At 45.3% G+C, this 18,928-nt stretch overlaps 1 protein-coding gene across 2 annotated transcripts in view; it reads right to left on the reverse strand.

The window, feature by feature from the left end:
- Positions 1 to 5,984: 5,984 nt before the first annotated feature.
- Positions 5,985 to 18,928, reverse strand: part of LOC121271790 (tetraspanin-4-like) — a 47,512-nt gene continuing 34,568 nt past the window's right edge. For both annotated transcript variants that reach the window (XM_041178069.1, XM_041178070.1), the window contains exons 3-8: positions 16,555 to 16,746; positions 15,822 to 15,896; positions 15,381 to 15,482; positions 15,146 to 15,274; positions 12,413 to 12,496; positions 5,985 to 7,588 (exon numbers count right to left, since the gene is read on the reverse strand). In XM_041178069.1, the coding sequence (XP_041034003.1) occupies positions 7,520 to 7,588; positions 12,413 to 12,496; positions 15,146 to 15,274; positions 15,381 to 15,482; positions 15,822 to 15,896; positions 16,555 to 16,746 (651 nt within the window). In that variant the 3' untranslated portion in view covers positions 5,985 to 7,519. The remainder of the gene's footprint in view (positions 7,589 to 12,412; positions 12,497 to 15,145; positions 15,275 to 15,380; positions 15,483 to 15,821; positions 15,897 to 16,554; positions 16,747 to 18,928) is intronic.

An 18,928-nucleotide genomic window follows, 5' to 3' on the forward strand; every position in this document is an offset into this window, starting at 1 on the left:
ACATTGGGATTAAAACTCTCATTGTCATTTCAATGATCACCCACCAGGAGTCACCATGCAGCACAGCCAGTCACTATATGTGCATTTGCCACTGACGGATTCATTCACTTTAAGATGACCAATTCCACAAATAAGCTTTGCGTCCACCTTTTGCCTTTGCAGTTAGTTTGGACAGTCTGGTCCTAGCAGAGTGAGTTAACCCTTTCACACGTCTACCTAGCCCCACACACATATCACCACCCAACCTCCCACCCCCCCGCCCCCCCAATGCACACTGACCTACATCGATCCCAGGTCCAGCAATGCCTTGATTTGAAAACTCTCTATCCTTGTGCTTCTACCCCACCCTACCACCCCCTCCCCACCTCCCTGTCTCTGTAATCTATTCCAGCCCAAATACACTCCAAGATCTCTACAATCCAACTCTGGTCCCTTGCGCATCCCCCAATTTCCTTAACTCCACCATAGGTTACCGTGCCTTCAGCTATCTGGGCTCCAAGCTCTGGAATTTCCCCCCTCAACCTTTCCATGTCGCTTTCCTCCATTATGACACACCTTAAAACCTACCTCTTTGACCAAGTCATCTGGCCCGATAGCTTCCTCTGTGGCTTGGTTCGATTGGTTTGTGTCTTCACACACTTTTTTCCTCTTTGGGGTGTATTTGGGTAGTGTTATCAACCCATTGAACTGCATCATGAACACGCCTCCTGTTTCCAATAGAGCTTCTAGCTCAGAGGCAACGATGCTACCAATGAGCCACAAAACCTCCTGTCATTCAGTGTCAAATTTTATTCATAATGTTCCTGTGAACCACCTTGGAAAGTTTTGCTATGCTAAAGGCACTCTATAAATGCAAGCTGTTGATGTCTCTGGACAGGAGCCAGTGACCTTCTGATCCAGAGACGAGAGAGAGAGAGAGCTCCCCCCAGAGGCATGGCTGACACTTGACGAATTTCACTTTTCAGGAAGTCACATTTGAACAGTCAGTTCACACACACCAGGGGCGCTGCTGTTTAATCCTCATACTTCATGCATTCAATGCAGTGACAGTGTTTTTTTATCTTGTGTGGGTTCAAGGGAGGGGAGTCATTACTGGGGGAGGAGACATGTTTTCCAAACTGATTCAGCTACATACTGGCATCAAGGTGTTTCCTGAAATTCATTGCTGATTAGAAGAATCACATTGTCTGGGAATACAAAATAAAAACAGGAATACCTGGAAAAACTCAGCAGGTCTGGCAGCATCGGCGGAGAAGAACAAAGTTGACGTTTCGAGTCCTCATAACCCTTCAACAGAACTAAATAAAAATAGAAGAGGGGTGAAATATAAGCTGGTTTAAGGTGGGGGGTGGTGGTTGTAGGGACAAGCAAGCAGTGATAGGAGCAGATAGTCAAAAGATGTCACAGACAAAAAAACAAAGAGGTGTTGAAGGTGGTGATATTATCTAAAAGAATGTGCTAATTAAGAATGGATGGCAGGACATGCAAGGTACAGATAGTTCTAGTGGGGGTGGGGTGAAATAAGACTAAAAGGGCATAAAAGGTATAGATTTAAAAATAATGGAAATAGGTGGGAAAAGAAAAATCTATATAAATTATTGGAAAAAACAAAAGGAGGGGGAAGAAATGGAAAGGGGGTGGGGATGGAGGAGGGAGTTCAAGATCTAAAGTTGTTGAAGTCAATATGCAGTCTGGAAGGCTGTAACATGCCTAGTCAGAAGATGAGGTGCTGTTCCTCCAGTTTGCGTTGAGCTTCACTGAAACAATGCAGCAAGCCAAGGACAGACATGTGGGCAAGAGAGCAGGGTGGAGTGTTAAAATGGCAAGCGACAGGGAGGTCTGGGTCATTCTTGTGAACAGACCAAAGGTGTTCTGCAAAGCGGTCACCCAGTTTACGTTTGTTCTCTCCAATGTAGAGGAAACCGCATTGGGAGCAACGAATGCAGTAGACTAAGTTGGGGGAAATGCAAGTGAAATGCTGCTTCACTTGAAAGGAGTGTTTGGGCCCTTGGACGGTGATGAGAGAGGAAGTGAAGGGGCAGGTGTTGCATATTTTGCGTGGGCGTGAGGAGGTGCCATAGATGGGGGTTGAGGAGTAGGGGGTGATGGAGGAGTGGACCAGGGTGTCACAGAGGGAACAATCCCTATGGAATGCCACCGGTGGGGGGGCGGGTGAAGGGAAGATGTGTTTGGTGGTGGCATCATGCTGGAGTTGGTGGAAATGGCGGAGGATGATCCTTTGAATGCGGAGGCTGGTAGGGTGATAAGTGAGGACAAGGGGGACCCTATCAAGTAACCCTGGCCTACAACGATGGGTTTCCTTAAAAATATCTTTTTGTGTCCTGACACTGGGATCCTTTGCTTCACATTCCTGTAATAGGATTACCCATTGCCAGTCCCTCCAGCATCAGTCTGGAGCATTCCAGCTCAGGTTCAAAACGCTTGTATTCAGAGTCAATCCCCCTATATTTTACCCTGCCATGCATTTCAGCTGCACTCTCAGACAAATGTCACCTGTGGTACCATTGTGATCATTTTCCATTGATTTCACCCTCTCAGAGGGACAATGACAATATTGCAAACAAACATACGAATTAGGAGCAGGAGTAGGCCACTCGGCCCCTCGAGCCTGCTCTGCCATTCAATATGGCTGATCTGATTATAACCACCTGCTTACCCCTGATAACCTTTCACCCCCTTGTTTATCAAGAATCTATCTACCTCTGCCTTAAAAATATTCAAAGACTCTGCTTCCACCACCTTTTGAGGAAAAGAGTTCCAAAGCCTCATGGCCCTCTGTCTTAAATTGGCGACCCCTTATTTTTAAGCAGTGACCCATAATTCTATATTCTCCCGCAAGAGGGAACATCCTCTCTACACCCACCCTGCAGGATCTTTATCAAGTTGCTTCTTACTCTGCTAAATGTGTAAAATAATTCCATGTCAAGAGTGACTTGCACTTCTAAAGCAACTTTTAAGATGCTGGGACATCCCAATGTGCTTTACAGCCTATGAAGCAATTTTTTGAAGTGTAGTCACTGTTGTAATGTAGGAAACGTGGCAGCCAATTTGTGCACAGCAAGCTCTCACAAACAGCAACGTGACAGTGACTTAATGTTGGTTGAGTGTTAAACATTGGTCAGGGGTAACTCCCCTGCTCTTCTTTGAAATCGTATTGTGGGATCTTTTACGTCCAGCTGAATGGAAAGTTGGATTTAACAATTTCATCCAAAAGACATCACCACCTCTGACAATACAGCACTCTCTCGGCACTGCACTGAGAGTGTCAGTCAACCTGGATTATGTGCATATTGGGATCTTTACAGATGGAATAACTTTCGTCCCATAACTAGATTAGACTTAAATCAAAGTTCCAGAGCTGGATAATTTAAAACAATTTGTTACTATTATTTGTTGTTAGGGCAAAGTGCTTTTTAATCGTAATGGAAGGAATGAAGATTACATTATGTGACATTATAACTGCATTGAATAGTACCATAGTGGTTATGTTACTGGGTTAATAATCCAGACATCTGGAGATATAATTCAATTCCCACCATTATAGCTGTGAAATTTGAATTTAATTAACTAAATAAATCTGAGAACAAAAATTTATAGTGTCAGTATCTATGGCTGGTGTCTTCTGGTGTAGCCGAAAGTCAATGGACGTTTGGCTGGCTCTCCGAATTTTCTGTTTCCACCTGCAACAGGACCAAATCCAGGACCTCTCAGTATCACAGCATCTTTACGGTGTAGAAGGAGTCTGCACTGACTCTCCAAAACAGCATTCCACCTAGTACCACTCCTCTGCCTTATCCCCGTAACCTTGCACATTCTCTCTTTCAAGGTAGCAATCCAATTCCCTTTTGAATACCTCGATCGAATCTGCCTCCACTACCCTTTCAGGAAGTCTGTCCCAGATTCCAACTACCCTCTGAAAACATTTTTCATCACATTTACTCCTTTTGCCAATTATTTTGAATCTGTGCCCTCTAGCTTTTGATGTTCTCCTGAGTGGGAACAGTTTCTCACTATTTATCCTGTCCATACTCCTCAAGAGCTCAAGTACCTATATCAAGTCTCCTCTCAGCCTTCTTTTCTCCAAGGAAAACAGTCTCAACCTCTCCAATCTATCCTCATAACTACAGTTCTTTATCACTGGAATCATTCTTGCCTTCACATCTTTTCTCAAGTATGGCATCCCAAACTAGACACGGTACAGATGAGGCCTAACTAGTGTCTTATACAAGTTCGACGTGGCCACCTTACTCTTGTACCCAGTGCCCCTATTAATAAAGCCTAAGATACTATATGCTTTATTAACTGCTCTCAGCATGAGCTATGTGCATGTACACCGAGGTCCCTCTGTTCCTGTACCGCCTTTAGAGGCTCTCCCTTTATTTTATGCTGACTCACCATATCTTTTCTGCCAAAATGAATCACCTCCCACTTCTCTGCATTGAATTTCATCTGCCACTTGTCTACCCAATCCACCGACATGTCTATGTCCTTTTGAAGTTCAAGACTATCCCCATCACAGTGACAACATTTCCAATCTTCGTATCATCTGCAAATTTTGAAATCATGCCCTGCTCACCACAATCTACATCATTAATCTATCAGGAAAAGCAAGTGTCCCAACACTGACCCCTGGGGAACTCCATTGTAAACCTTCCTCCAATTGGAAAAACAGTCATTTATCATTACTGCTTCCTGTCAGTCAGCTAATTTCTTATCCAAATGCTTACTTTCCCTTTTATTCCATGACCTAGAATTTTGCTCAAGTCTGTTGTGTGGCACCACATCAAATGCCTTTTGAAATTCCATGTACACCACATCAACAGTGGTTCCCTTGTCAACCTTCTATGTCCCCTCCTCAAAAAAACTCTAGCAAGTTAGTTAAACAGGATTTCCTCTTGATTAATCCATGTTAGCTTTCCTTAATTATCCTGCACTTGTCTAAGTGACTATTGACTTTATCCCGTACTATAGTTTCCATAAGTTTCCCTACCACTGAGGTCGAACTGACTGGTCTGTAGTTACCAGCTTTATCCTTGCATCCCTTTTTGAACAAAGGTGTAACATTCACAGTTCTCCAGTCCTCTGGCACCACCCCTGTGTCTAAGGAAGTCTGGAAGGTTATCACTAGTGCTTCTGCAATTTCCACTCTCACTTCCCTCAGTACCCTTGGATGCATCTCATCTAGTCCTGGTACCTTATCTATTTTAAGTAAAGTTAGCCTTTCCAACTCCTCCTTCCTTTCGATTGTAAGTTCTTATTGTGTATTCGGTTACCTCCTCTCTCACCTCGGCCTGGGTAACATCTTCTTCCTTTGCAAAGACAGACGCAAAGTACTCATTCAACACCTCAGCCACTTCTCCTGCCTCTACATGCGTGTCCCCTTTTCTGTCCCTAATCGGCCCTACTCTTTCTTTAACTACCCTTTTATTACTTACGTGCTTATAGAAGACCTTGGGATTCCCTTTTATGTTCATTGCCAGCCTCTTATTACTGAATCATTGTAAAAAAAAATGTTTCACTGATGTCCTTTAGGGAAGGAAACCAGTTGCTCTTATCTGATATGACCTATATGGGCAGTATTTTCAACAGACACTGTCCATATTTTCCAGTCCTGCCTACGCTCATTCCTGCCATGGGCCGGATGGGAAAATCCCAGCCTATGTGACTGCAGAACGTAGCAATGTGGTTGGCTCTAACTGCCCTTTGAAAAAGTCTAGTTAGCTATTTAGTTGTACCAAATTGAGCAACATTGAAATGAGCTTAATCACTCAGCTTGCAATAGTTCAAGGAGGTGGCTTAGCTCGATGTGGAGGGCAATTAGGGATGGGCAATAAATGCTGATTTTGCCAGTGATGCTCTCATCCCATGAGTGAATAAAAATAGAATCTGCTTTCTTGTAGAAGTTATAAAGTGCTTGAGATGAGAAGTTGCTGGTGACAATGACACAAAACTGCAGTCTCAAATCGGTTGTTTGGAAACTTTAATTGTAATGTTCAGAAAGTTTACATGTTACAAGCCCTTTCACTCATCCATTCTCTGAAAGATGACATTCATACAGGCCACAGGATGGGCATCTCTCAAAGGCAAGTGGAATTAGAGTGCTAAAGACAGTTTCAATTAGCCAAGAGAATCTGTCGCTCCCTCTGCCCACGGTGTTCATTTTGAAGTTTGAAAAATCATGTTGCCCTTTACAGAACAGATAGGGTAAATAGGGAGAAACTGTTTCCAGTAGCAGGAGGGTTGATAACCAGAGGACAGGGTCTTAAGACAATTGACAGAAGAAAGCAGAGGTGGGGTTGAGACATTTGTTTTACACAGTGAGTTGTTGTGATCTGAAACAAAAACAGAATTACCTGGAAAAACTCAGCAGGTCTGGCAGCATCGGCGGAGAAGAAAAGAGTTGACGTTTCGAGTCCTCATGACCCTTCGACAGAACTTGTGATCTGGAATGTGCTGCCTGAAAGGGCGGTGGAAACAGATTCAATAGTAACTTCCAAAAAGAAATTGGATAAATAATTGAAGGGAAAAATATGTAGGGTTACTGGAAAGGGGCAGGGGAGTGGAACTAATTGAAAATGAGTCAGCACAGGGACAAAGGGCCAAATGCCCACCTTCTATTCTGCATCAAAGCTATGATTCAACGATCAGTGGTTTTCTGTTTAATACCAGAATCCGTAAGTATAAAATATTCTCTCAGGGTTAAAATATTCAACATGAGGGAACAAAAAGCTGTTTGAGTGACAATCAAAGGTTAGCCAAACAGTCAGTCGGAGAGGCTGTTTTGTTTTTATCTCTGTTTATTTTCCACTTGGCCAAAGGTAGGTGGAATGCCATGAGGATGGACAGATTGGGTGACCAATGGCAAGAGTGTAGGGCTGGGTCAGTTGGGGACAAGAGGTCATGTGATGAAACCTCCAGGAGCTCGTCCAATCACAGTTGGCAACCCTTGCTCCCGGGAGTGTGGGTTGTGGAATCAGGCCGACAAGTCTTGTAGCCCTCCAAACTGTGCTCCCCTGCTGGATTGACGCTCTGCAGGAAACTTGGCCTTGCAAAACTATTAGAAAAACATTATGAAGAAACTTATGTCGAAGGAAAAGTTTATTACACATGCTCTGGCACTGAAAGCATTTTCCTGTTGACTCTGAAACACTTCAGAGGTGTACAGAGGATGTCTTGAGGAGGTGCTTTCAACACAGAGCAGAACTGAACGGTGATGATGTCACTAGGAAGCTGTTATAGCATTGGAGCTTCTAATTTCAGCATCTGCGGGCTGAATAACACAACAGTGTCTGCACTTTCCCCTACCTGCTGATGGGGAGATAGGGAATCGTAAATTCAGATATTCTTTATAATCATTTTAAAATGCTGCAGTACGTGTTATAACCCTGTGGAGGATAATCATTCAGTTATCTACTTGAAGATGGCCTACATGCCAAAAACGTGTGAAGAAGAAACGGAGAACTGAGCCTCCGAGTTCGCAGAGACAGGCGATTTCTTTTCAGCTGTATTGCTTCTCCGTTTTGACGAGCTGACAGTACATCACCAAGGACGAAATTAGTCCGAGTATCTGAGGGAGGGAGGGGGAGAAACAGTCACAAATTAGAAAAGAGAAACTCATCTTTCACCTCTGCTCGATTTTCAGGTTCTAAAGACTGGGGTGGCAGCTAAGATAACTCAAGAAGTCATGGTCAGGTGGAGCCAAGATTGGGCTACAAGAAGTCTGCAGGTAGGAGGGACGTTTCGAGTCTGTTTGGTTTTTCACCCCACAGTCTTGAGGAAGATTCGGAGGAAGAGACATTTGAGAGATGCAAAAGAAAACTTGCACTTTTATAGCGCCTATCATGACCTCAGGACATCCCAAAGTGATTCACAGCCAATGAAGAACATTTGAAGTGTGGTCACGCTCGTAACCTAGACAACCTAGCAGCCAATCTGAGCGCAGCAAGCTCCCACAAATCACAACAATGACAATGACGAGATAGTATTTTAGCGTTGCTGACTGATGGATAAATATTGGCCAGGAGAACACTCCTGCTCTTCTTCGAATAATGCCATGGGATCTTTTACGCCCACCTGAGATGGCAGACAGGGCCTCAACTGAAAGACAGCACCTCCAACAGTGCAGTGCTCCCTCAGTACTGCAAAGGGAGTGTCAGCCTGGATTTTGTGCTCAGGTCTCTGGAGGGGTTCTTGAACCCATGGCCTGCTGACTCAGAGACAATAGTATTGCCACTAAGCCATGGCTGACATCCTAAAAAGAGGAAGAATGTGTAGGACTGTAAATTGGAGTTTAGGAAGGACATGAGATGAACAATCAGAGAGGCAACAAAAGAGACTAGGGTTATGAACACTCCAGGATTGGCCTGAAGTCTCCAGGAATTGAAGATCAATCTCCAGGGAAAAAAAAACATGGGCTGGGATTTTCCATGCCCACCGTTGTCAGGCGGGTCAGGCATGAGTGGACAATATGGCACAACAGCATGAAACCAGTTCATGATTGTCTGCTCAGCCTGCCGATGGTGGGCTGGGTTCTCTGCCAACGGACATCAGCAGATCATTATCAGGCCAGCCCACCGGAATCGTCCCCCACCGCTGGATTGTCCGCCAATGTGTTTCACAACAGCACATGGTGACGTGCACTTGGCAGGCTGCACTTCGCTCGGGACTTCGAGGTTTGTTTGCCCACCTTGCTTTGGTCATCGCTCGCAGTCATCAGCGCCAGGCTTCACACACAGCACCACGTCACTTTTAGGGGGGCTCACGGCAGGTTTCTACTTACCAGATCAACCATATTTGGGTGGCTTTTAAATGGCTGTAGGGCTAGAGCTTGCTTGGGGAAGGGGGAGAAGTGGGAAGTGTGTGTGTTGCGGGGGGGCGGGGGGGCTCATATTGATCTGTACAAGTGGCCTCAAGATGGTGAGGGCTGAGGAGGCAGTCTCCAGAGGAGATGAGGCCAGATGGAGATGTGAGGGTGTGTGTGTGAGAGGGTGAGTGGTGATGTCCCTTGAGCTGGCAGTGAGTGAGATGCCAGTGAGTGTGTGATGGGTTTGACAGTGTGAGTTTAGAGTGGTGAGATGGTTGCCTTACCCTGGCAGGATGGGTGAGATCATTCATCCTCTGTCTACACTGGATGGCCAACCTCTTCTGTGCAGCAGTGGCACTGACCACCACTGCCATCGCCTACCAAGCCGCTGCTCCTCCTGCGGCCAGAGCAAGGGGGTAGAGGACATCACAGTGGGCCTCCGCGGCGCCCAGAAGCTGCTTGAGGGACTGCAGTCTTCTTGCCTTTCGGGGCCATGTCTTCTTTGCTGCAGTCCTGGGCTGGAAGCACTGAGCCCTGCTGCATTTTAAATGTGGTGCCTGGCAAGATGAAGCGGCAAGGTGACGGCGTGGCGGGTGAATTGGATCCCGCCTGCCATGGAAACGGCGTGTTTTCCGGGAATGCATAAATAACGTGGTGGGTTTGGGACAATATGGCGTGAAAACCCACCATCGCAGCCGGTGGGTGAAGTGCCGTTTTACCCGCCCGCTACTGCACTTAGTGCAAACCAGGGACAATTTGGCCCATTGTTTTTTTTTTTTTGGTCAGTTTCTTTGAACGTTTCTCTTTACCGGATATAAAGATATTGAAAATGGCTGTTTGGCTGACAGTCAAGCATCATCCAATTGGGTCATGAGACTTTTTGCTAGGAAGGCCGTACATAACTAGGATGGCTGTGTTGACCAGTGGGTGGGGGTAGGGGTAGGGGTGGGGGCAAGTCATGTGATGAAACTTCCAGGAATACATTTAATTACAGTTGGCTACCCTAAAAGAGGCAGGGAGGTACAGACAGAGAGATCCTGACAGGCTACAGCTCAGGGTGAAGATATATTTTAGACAACAAGCTTTTTTGTTGTATTTTGGTGCTAGTAAATGACAGATTACGTGCAGCACACAATTGTGTAGTACATCTAACATAGAAAAAAATTCAACGCTCTTTGGAAAGAATATTTAGGAATAGTGAAGGAATAGATACCGAGCCATTTGGGACAGGAACTGGGAAAATGGGTTTCGTGAAAGTTTTTAAAAAGGGGAAGGGCGAAGTGAAGAGCTTTAGGGAAAGAGTTCTGGAAAGTAAGATTGGGACAATGGAAAGGGGGAAGAATACACAAAAGGTTAGGACATGGGAGAGGTCAACAGGCCGAAGGAGGTTGCAGTGGTAGAGCAGGTAGCCCACGGAGGGATTTGAAAACAAAGCAGAGGGTTTTAAATTCAGTGCATTGGGGAACTGGGAACCAACTTAAAAACAACAGCCATTTGCATTTATGTCGTAAAACGTGCCAACACGCAGCACAGGAGCATGGTCGGACACGATTAGACATCAGTCCATACGAGGAGGAGATGAGGACAAAAGAGAGGTTTTAAGTAGCATCTTAAAGGTGGAGGGAGAGGTGGAGAGTAAAGGCTGAGGGAGAGAACTCCGGAGTATAGGCAGCTAAAGACATCCCCGTCAATGGTGGAGCAATCAAATTCGCGAGAAGCCAGAATTAAAGGAATGCAGAGATCTCAGAGGGTTATTGGCTGACGAGGTAACAAAAATAGAGAGAGAGAGAGAGAGAGAGAGGGAGATGAGGTGATGGATGGCAACAAGGATGGGTGAAGAGGACATTGGAGAAAATGAATCGAGGGGTAACAAAAGTGAGCCCAGAGACAGAAGGGAAGAGTTGAGCAATACTGAGGGGCTGGAATTAGCCAGTTCTGGTGACGGAAGGGATGTGGAGGTTTGAAGTTTTGCTCAGGGTCAAGCGGAATTAGTTTGTCTTACATAATATGGTTCAGGCTGGACGAGTGGCTGAGGGTGGATATGGAGTCAATGGCAAGCAAGTGGACTTTGTGACTAAAAACAATGGGTCTGAGAGCCCCAGAATCATGTCCGTGTGACAGCATGGAGCCGCTCGTGGGCTTGAGAAAGGTTGTAGGGATTACAGCTGGGAGTCACCAGGATCCATATGAGAGGCAACACTTTTGATGTTGCCAAGGGTCAAGATGAAGAAATTGGAAAGGGCCAAGGATGAATTCTTGGGCAACCCCAGAGGTGACTGGGGGAAAAGAAAGAATTACTGGAGTCGCACTGACTGTATTCGATCAGGTAGGAATGAGATTGTGCAAGAGCCATCCTATAGAGCCAGCCAATGCAGAAGAAATGTTGCAGAAGGACATGGTCAACTCTATCTAATACCACAGGGAGGACCAGAAAGAATGACTCATCACAGTCATTCCTGATTTTTGTCAGGACAGCCCTTAGTGAATTACAAAAAGGGTGGAAACTGGGTCAGAGTGGGTGATTTCAGACAGATGGAGAGAGAATTGAGAAGTAATCGAGACAGAATGCATAGGATGAGGGTGGGATTTCTAAGGAAGTAGATGAGGACAGCAGTTTTGAAAAGGAGCGGACAATGCTTGAGAAAAGGAGTCATTAGATCATAGGAACATAAGAAATAGGAGCTGTTAGAACCATAGAAAAGTTGTGGCGCAGAAGGAGGCCATTCAGCCTGCGCCAGCCAAAAAAGAGAATAAAAAAGGAACTAGCTGCTCATTTTTAATCCCACCTAGTCCGTAGCCTTGCAGGTTACAGCACCTCAGCTGCCTTTTAACTGAGTTGAGTATTTCAGCTTCAACCACCAATTTAGGCAGTGAATTCCAGATGCCCACTGTTGTAGGCTGTGTCCCTTGGTGCTTGCTCCACCATTCAACAAGATCCTGACTGATTTTCTACCTCAACTCCACGTTCCCTTAGTGCCCAAAAATCTACTCAATGACTGAGCATCCACAACTCTCCAGGATAAAGAATTTCAAAGATTCACAACCATTTGAGTGCAGAAATTTCTCCTATTCTTGGTCTCAAATGGCCAACCCTTTAATTCTGAGACTCATGATCCCAGGTTCTAGATTCCCCATTCAGGGGTAACATTTTCTCATACTGTCAAGCCTCTTAAGGGTTCCATATGTTTCAATGAGATCGCCTCTCATTCTTCTAAACTCCAGGAATACAGGCCCAGTCTACACAATCTCTCCTCTTGGGAGAATCCCCTCATCCTAGAAATCAATGAACCTTCATTGTACTAGCTCTAGGGCAAATATGTTTCTCCTTAAATAGAGAGACCAAAACAGCAGATAGAACACCATTAGCCTCACCAATACCCTGTATAATCGTAGTAAGATTGTCTTTATTCTTATACTCCAATCCATTTGTAATAGAGGTAACGTACCATTTACCTCCCTAATTCCTGCATGTTAACTTTCTGTGATTGGTGACACTAGTTCTGATTGTGAACTGGAAAAGCATGTAAAGGTAGGATCCCCCTCGGTAGTTGAGGTAACATTCATTGCTCATTCTATAAAGTAACATACCTGTAGCACTGGGATGCAGAGTCCAAAGATGCAGACAGCCACAACATTGTCCTTCAGCCATTCGATGACCTTTTCATAGCATGCCTACTGACACAAGGAAACAAGTTAAACCTAGGGAGAACTGAACATTGTGTGGCTTTAATACTTAAAAGGGACAGTCCATAATGCTGCACAATGCTCCAACCCTGGAGCTCCCCTGAATTACAATACTGCTCTGTTTGTAGTTTCAATTATAAATTAGCAATCACTGATTCCTCCTCTCATTGGAACACAGAAACAGGTGGAGGCCTGTTCCACCATTCAATGAGATCACGGCTGATCTGAAACCTAATTCCATACACCTGCCTTTGCCCCATATCCCTTAACACCTTTGACTAAAAAAAATCTCTCAATCTTAACTTTAAAATTAACAATTGTTCTACCCTCAATTTTTAAGACTGTTCCAGTCTTGTCCTAGACTCCTCAGCCAGCAGAAATGTATCCAACCTGTTCCCCTTAACATAAGTTGGAAATTTTGACCATATCACCCCTTGACCTTCTAAATTCCAGGGAACTTGTAACTATATTGCTCACTGTCACTGGATCAAAATCCTGGGACTCCCTTCCTAACAGCACTGTGGGTGTAACTACACAAGGAGGGCTGCAGCGGTTCAAGAAGGACCACCTTCTCAAGGACACTTGGGATGGGTAACAAATGCTGGCCTAGCCAGTGATGCCCACATCCCAAGAAAGCAAATATTTTTTAAAAATCCTAGTTTCTGTAATCTCTTCTTGCAATTTAACCCTTGGAATCCTGATAACATTCTGGTAAACATACATTGCACTCCCTCCAAAGCCAATACATCCTTTCTAACTGTGCTACCCTGAACTGCTCTCAGTACTTCAGATGCTGTCTAACCAGGGCTTTGTATGGGTGAAGCATGACTTCTAGCCCCTTGTATTCTAGTCCTTGAGATATACAAGCCAGCATTCCATTAGCCTTTTTGTATATTTTCTGTACCTGCTTATGTCATTTTAATGATCTGTTTATCTGGAGCCTTCCAAAGTCTCCGCTGAAGATTCTAGCTGCAAGTTGAGTTTGGTGAGCAGAACAAGTGAACCACCCACCATGAGTGAGTCAAGATTTTTATTCTTAATATTCAGTCTTGGCACGTGGGTGTCGCTGGCAAGGCCTGCATTTATTGCCCATCCCTAGCTGCCCTTGAAACTGTGGTAGTCCTTCTTTTTGCACCTTTACCTGGCAACCCCCACACCCCGCTCTGGTTTGCCCCTGCCACCCTCCCCTGTCCCTGTCCCTGAACCTGCCTACACCTGGCAAAATCACAAAGGTCCAGTAGGTTGAGCTGTCAATTGGTGCTATGCATCTGGTCGCTAAGCCACTGGGGCTTTGGGATCAATTCTTCGAGATCCTCAGACTTCTACCCGTTGGTGTAGGATCATTCCCTATGGCCATTTGCCGCTTGGTACTGACCTTTATCCTACCTCTAGTACACTGATTCATAATGGAAAAGGACTTGCATTTATATAGCAACTTTCATGACCGCAAAGCCACCAAATGCTTTGTAGCATTTTCAAGGAGTGGTTGATGTGTAATGCAGGAAATGTGGCAGCCAATTTGCACAATACAAGCTCCCACCGGCAGCAATGTAACAATGACCAGGTAACCTACCTTTTACTAATGTTGGTTGTGGGATAAATATTGGACAGAACACTGGGCAGAACTTACCTGCTCTTCCTCTCAATAGTGGTTGTCAGGTCTTTTACCACAACCTGAAAGGTCAGAAGGAGGGGGGGGCCTCAGTTTAATGTCTCATCCGAAAAACGGAACCTCTGACTGTGCAGCATCCCTCAGCATCGCACAAGAAGTTTTGGGCCTGAACTACGCGGCTCAAATCTCCAGAGTGGAACTTGAACCCATGGCCTCCTGACTCAGAGGTGAGGGTGCTACCCACTCAAGGAGGAGTTTTAATCAAAGCTCAAGTATTAAGGGCTGCTTGTTTACATAGCACTGTTAATGTAGTAAAATGTCCCAAGGCACTTCACAAGAGAGTAATTACACAAACATTGACACTGAGAAAAATAAGGAGATATTAGGACAGAAGGAGGTGGGTTTTAAGGAGCATCTTAGAAGAGAGAGGGGTGGAAAGGTTCAGGAAGGGAATTCTAGCACTTAGGGCCCAGGCAGCTGAAGGCATGGCCACCAATAGGAGAGCGATGGAAATCAATAAAAATACAAGAACGTAAGAAGTAGGAGCAGCAGTAGGCCAGTTGTGCCCTTGAGCCTGCTCAGCCATTTAATAAGAGCGTGGCTGATCTGTTCCCAGCCTCAACTCCAATTTCCTGCCAGCCCTCCTTAACCCTTGACTCCCTTAGATCAAAATTCTGTCTAACTCAGTCTTGAATATATAACCCACTACTCTCAACCCTCCACTGCTCTCTGGGTAGAGAATGCCAAGGATTAATGACTCTCCAAGAAGAAATTCCTTCTCATCTCCATCTGAAATGGAAGATCTCTTATTCTGAGACAAACCCCCATCCCCGACCCAGTTTTAGATTCTCCACGAGGGGAAACATCCTCTCAGCATTTACTCTGTCAAGGCCCCTCAGAACCTTATGTTTCAACAGGTCATATCTCATTCTTCTAAAACTCCACTGAGTATAGGCCCAACCTGCTCGACCTCAGAGAGTTATAAGGTTGGAGGAGGTCACGGAGACAACTAACTTGCAACTCACATCTTTCCACCAGGTATCAGGATTAGTTGAGCAGTTGTTGACCAACTTGAAGCAGCACGAAGTGGGCACCTTCGTTCCGTTTAAGATGCTGAACCAGTCTTTGTAATGGACAACGCCACAACACCGGAACTGGACAGGGAAGGAAAAAAACACACGTACACAGTCAACTTCTCTTCTGACCAAATTCCTACCCAGTAACAGCCGAGAGGCAAGTATATCCATGGAGTGACCTTACATCTGTCTGCACAATGTCCCAGCCATTCGTCAGCCCTGCGTTTCCAGATGTGTTGTAGAATTTCAGCCCGTTTCTGAGCTCCTCCTTTGCGTAAAGGTTTATCTAGGATCAATACACAATAAAAGGAGGACATGGGTTTTGTGCAGGCAATCAATCAGTTCCAATGCCAATAGCTGGCTGATTGATCAGATACTGCTTGATCAATGAATTATGAATTCAAGGAGACATCGAATGGTTGATCAGATCTGACACCACAGGTTGATCAATCGGAGCCAATACCAGACCCCAGTTGATGGACTAGACCAACATTGTTTTGGGATTTCAGCGCATATTGTGTTGGTGCCTGTTAGACTGGGTCAGTGGTGGGGTGGGGGTTAGTCAAGAACCATTCATGTTAATGTTTGGGCGAAATGGGAAAATTGCCCCAGAACCCACACTTACAGTTTCTTGGTTACACAGGAACAAGATTCCGATGATCATTTCGAGGAGGAAGATGATCAGAAGCACCACAAAGAACTGCAGGAAAGAAGGATGTTGTGAGAAGTTGGAATTGGAAACCAACTGAAATCAGCAATCTGCCCCATCATGAGCATCAGACAGTGATGGATCAGACCATTCAGAACCTATGACCCAAGGACAAAACTACTGGCCTGGGCTGAGAATCAAGACCCAAATCTGGCTTCAAATCCAGTCCAAACTGCGAAACAGAAATTCTCTGCTATCTTTTGAATGTGTGAGTGCTGTTTAAAGAACTTTGGTCGAGTAGGTGCAGGAGCACAGGGCAGACCAGTAAACTGCACAATAATAGCCATAAGGTCTTTTTATGTCCACCTAAGAGGGAAGATGGGGCCTTGGCTTAATATCTCATCTGAAAAATGCACCTCCAACAGTCCAGCACTCTTCTGGTACTCCTCAAGGGGTGTCAGCCTGGATTTTGTGCTCATGCCTCTGGAGCCGAGATTTGAACTCACTACCTACTGACCCAGAGGCAAGACCACTACCCACGGAGCCACAGTTAGCACACAGAGTGACAGCGTGAGTTATGGATGAGAGCTGACACTCTCATACCAAACCTCCACTAAACAGAAACTCCATGCTTGAGACCACCCCTCCACCCTGCTGGGCCGAATGGCCTGTTCCCAGTGTGTTAAATTTGATGTAATTCAGTACTCACACTAAGCAGGAGGCAACGGTTTTCAATCACCGCACCAAGGCAGCCCAGGAATCCCACGATCATGATGACGGAGCCGGCAGCAATGAAGAAGTTGGCCGCGGTGAGAGACGGAAAGGATGAGGAGAGTGTCACGAAGTTTCCCTGCGTTATCACTAGCCACACTCCGACTCCCAGAAGCCCACAGCCCCCCAGCTGCAACAAGATATAATAACTCGCATAACTATAACTATATAAATAACCGCACAGCACCTTTAAAGAATGTCCGGAGGCTCTTCACAGGAGCATCATCACAGGAGGGATTTCAGAGAAAATTTGACACTGAGCCACATAAGGAGATATTACAATAATATTAAAGCAAAATACTGCAGATGCTGGAGATCGGAAATAAAAACAGAGAGTGCTGTAAACACTCAGCAGGTCTGGCAGCATCTGTGGAAAGAGAAACAGTTAATATTTCAAGTCCAATATCACTCTTCAGGGATATTACAGCTGGTGACCCAAGGCCATTAGATTTTAGGAGTGTCTTAAAGGACGAGAGAGAGAGAGAGGCAGAGAGACTGAGGGGCTTTGGCAATTTAATTCCAGAGGTTGGGATAAAGGTGACTGAAGGCATGGCTGTCAAATGAGGGGAAGTTTGCAAGAGGTAAGAATCGGAGGAGCACAGAAATCTTAGAGGGTTGTAAGGGCTGAAGGAGATTACAGAGATAGGGAGGGGTGAGGAAATGGAGGGATTTGAGCTCAAGGATGAGAATTTTAAAATTCAGGGGCTGCTGGATCAGGAGTCAATATAGTTCAGCAAAGGAGAAGGCGGAATGGGACGTGGGTGCAAATCATGCCACGGCACAGCAGGCAATGCAGTGGAAAGTTAGCACGTTGGTGAACTCTCTTGATGGTTCTGTTGGTTCACTGCATTCCCAACCTTGGTGATGAGCCATCTTGGCTGTAAAGACCCCAATTTGATGTTCATTCACAAATCAGTTAACTGATTCTAATCAGAGCCGTGCTAGGGGTTTTTTTCCCCCCATTCATTCATGGGATGTGGGTGTCGCTGGCTAGGCCAGCATTTATTGCCCATCCCTAATTGCCCTTGAGATGGTGGTGGTGAGTTGCCTTCTTAAACCACTGTAGTCCGTGTGTTGTCTGAACACCCACAGTGCTGTTAGGGAGGGAGTTCCAGGATTTTGACCCAGCACCAGTGAAGGAGCAGCGATATATTTCCAAATCAGGATGGTGTACATGACTTGGAGGGGAACTCCAGGTGGTGGTGTTCCCATTTATCTGCTGCCCTTGTCCTTCTAAGTGGTAGAGGTTGTGGGATTTGGAAGGTGCTGTCGAAGGACCTTTATATTAGAGGGGCATTAGAGATATATTTATACAACACCTTTCACTACCTCCAGGCATCTCAAAGCACAGTACAGCCAATTAGGTACTGTTGAAGTATAGTTACTGTTGTAATGTAGGAAACAGGGCAGCCAATTTGCACAAAGTAAGATCCCACCAACAGCAATGTGATAATGATCAGATGATCCGTTCTTTTTCAAGTGATGTGGATTGAAGGATAAAAACTGGCCAGGATACTGGGGATGAATCCCCTGCCCTCCTTCGAAATAGTGCCATGGGATCTTTTATGTGAGAGGGGCAGACTCAGTTAATATTTCATCTAAAAGACTGCACCTCAGTGAATGCAAATAATTGGGAAGGCAAATGGCCAGATGGCCTTTATTGCAAAGGGATTGCGGTACCAGAACGAAGAAATCTTGCTACAATTGTATAGGGCTCTGGGGAGACCAGTCTTGGAATACAGTGCCCAGTTTTGGTCTCCATATCTAAGGAAGAGTATACTAGCCTTGGTATACTAGCCTTGGAGGCCGAATAGCAAATGTTCACTAGATTGGTTTCTGGAATGAGCAGGTTGTCCAATGATGACAGGCTGAGTAAACTGGGTCTGTCTTCTCTGGAGGTTAGAAGGAGAGGTGATCTCACTGAAACATTCAAGATACCAAAGGGGCTTGACAGGATAGACACTGAGAGGTTGTTTCCCTTGGCTGGGGAAGACACAGGGGCACAGTCTTAGGATAAAGAATTAATTAATCATTATCAATCATTAAGACTGAGATGTGAAAACATTTCTTCACTCAAAGGGTTGTGGACCTTTTGAATTTCTAACCCAGAAGGTTGTAGATGCGGCATTGCTGAATATATTTAAGGACTGAGATTGGTAGATTTTTGATTTCTCAGGGAATCAAAGGATATGGGGAGTGGGCTGGAAAGTGTTGTGGCAGAAGATCAGCCAAGATTGGATTGAATGGCAGAGCAGGTGCAAGCAGCTGTATGTTCTACACCTGCTCTTATTTTTAAAATTTTTTATGTTCTG

This window comes from Carcharodon carcharias, chromosome 31 (assembly GCF_017639515.1).
Source record: "Carcharodon carcharias isolate sCarCar2 chromosome 31, sCarCar2.pri, whole genome shotgun sequence".
In the NCBI taxonomy this organism is placed as follows: domain Eukaryota; kingdom Metazoa; phylum Chordata; class Chondrichthyes; order Lamniformes; family Lamnidae; genus Carcharodon; species Carcharodon carcharias.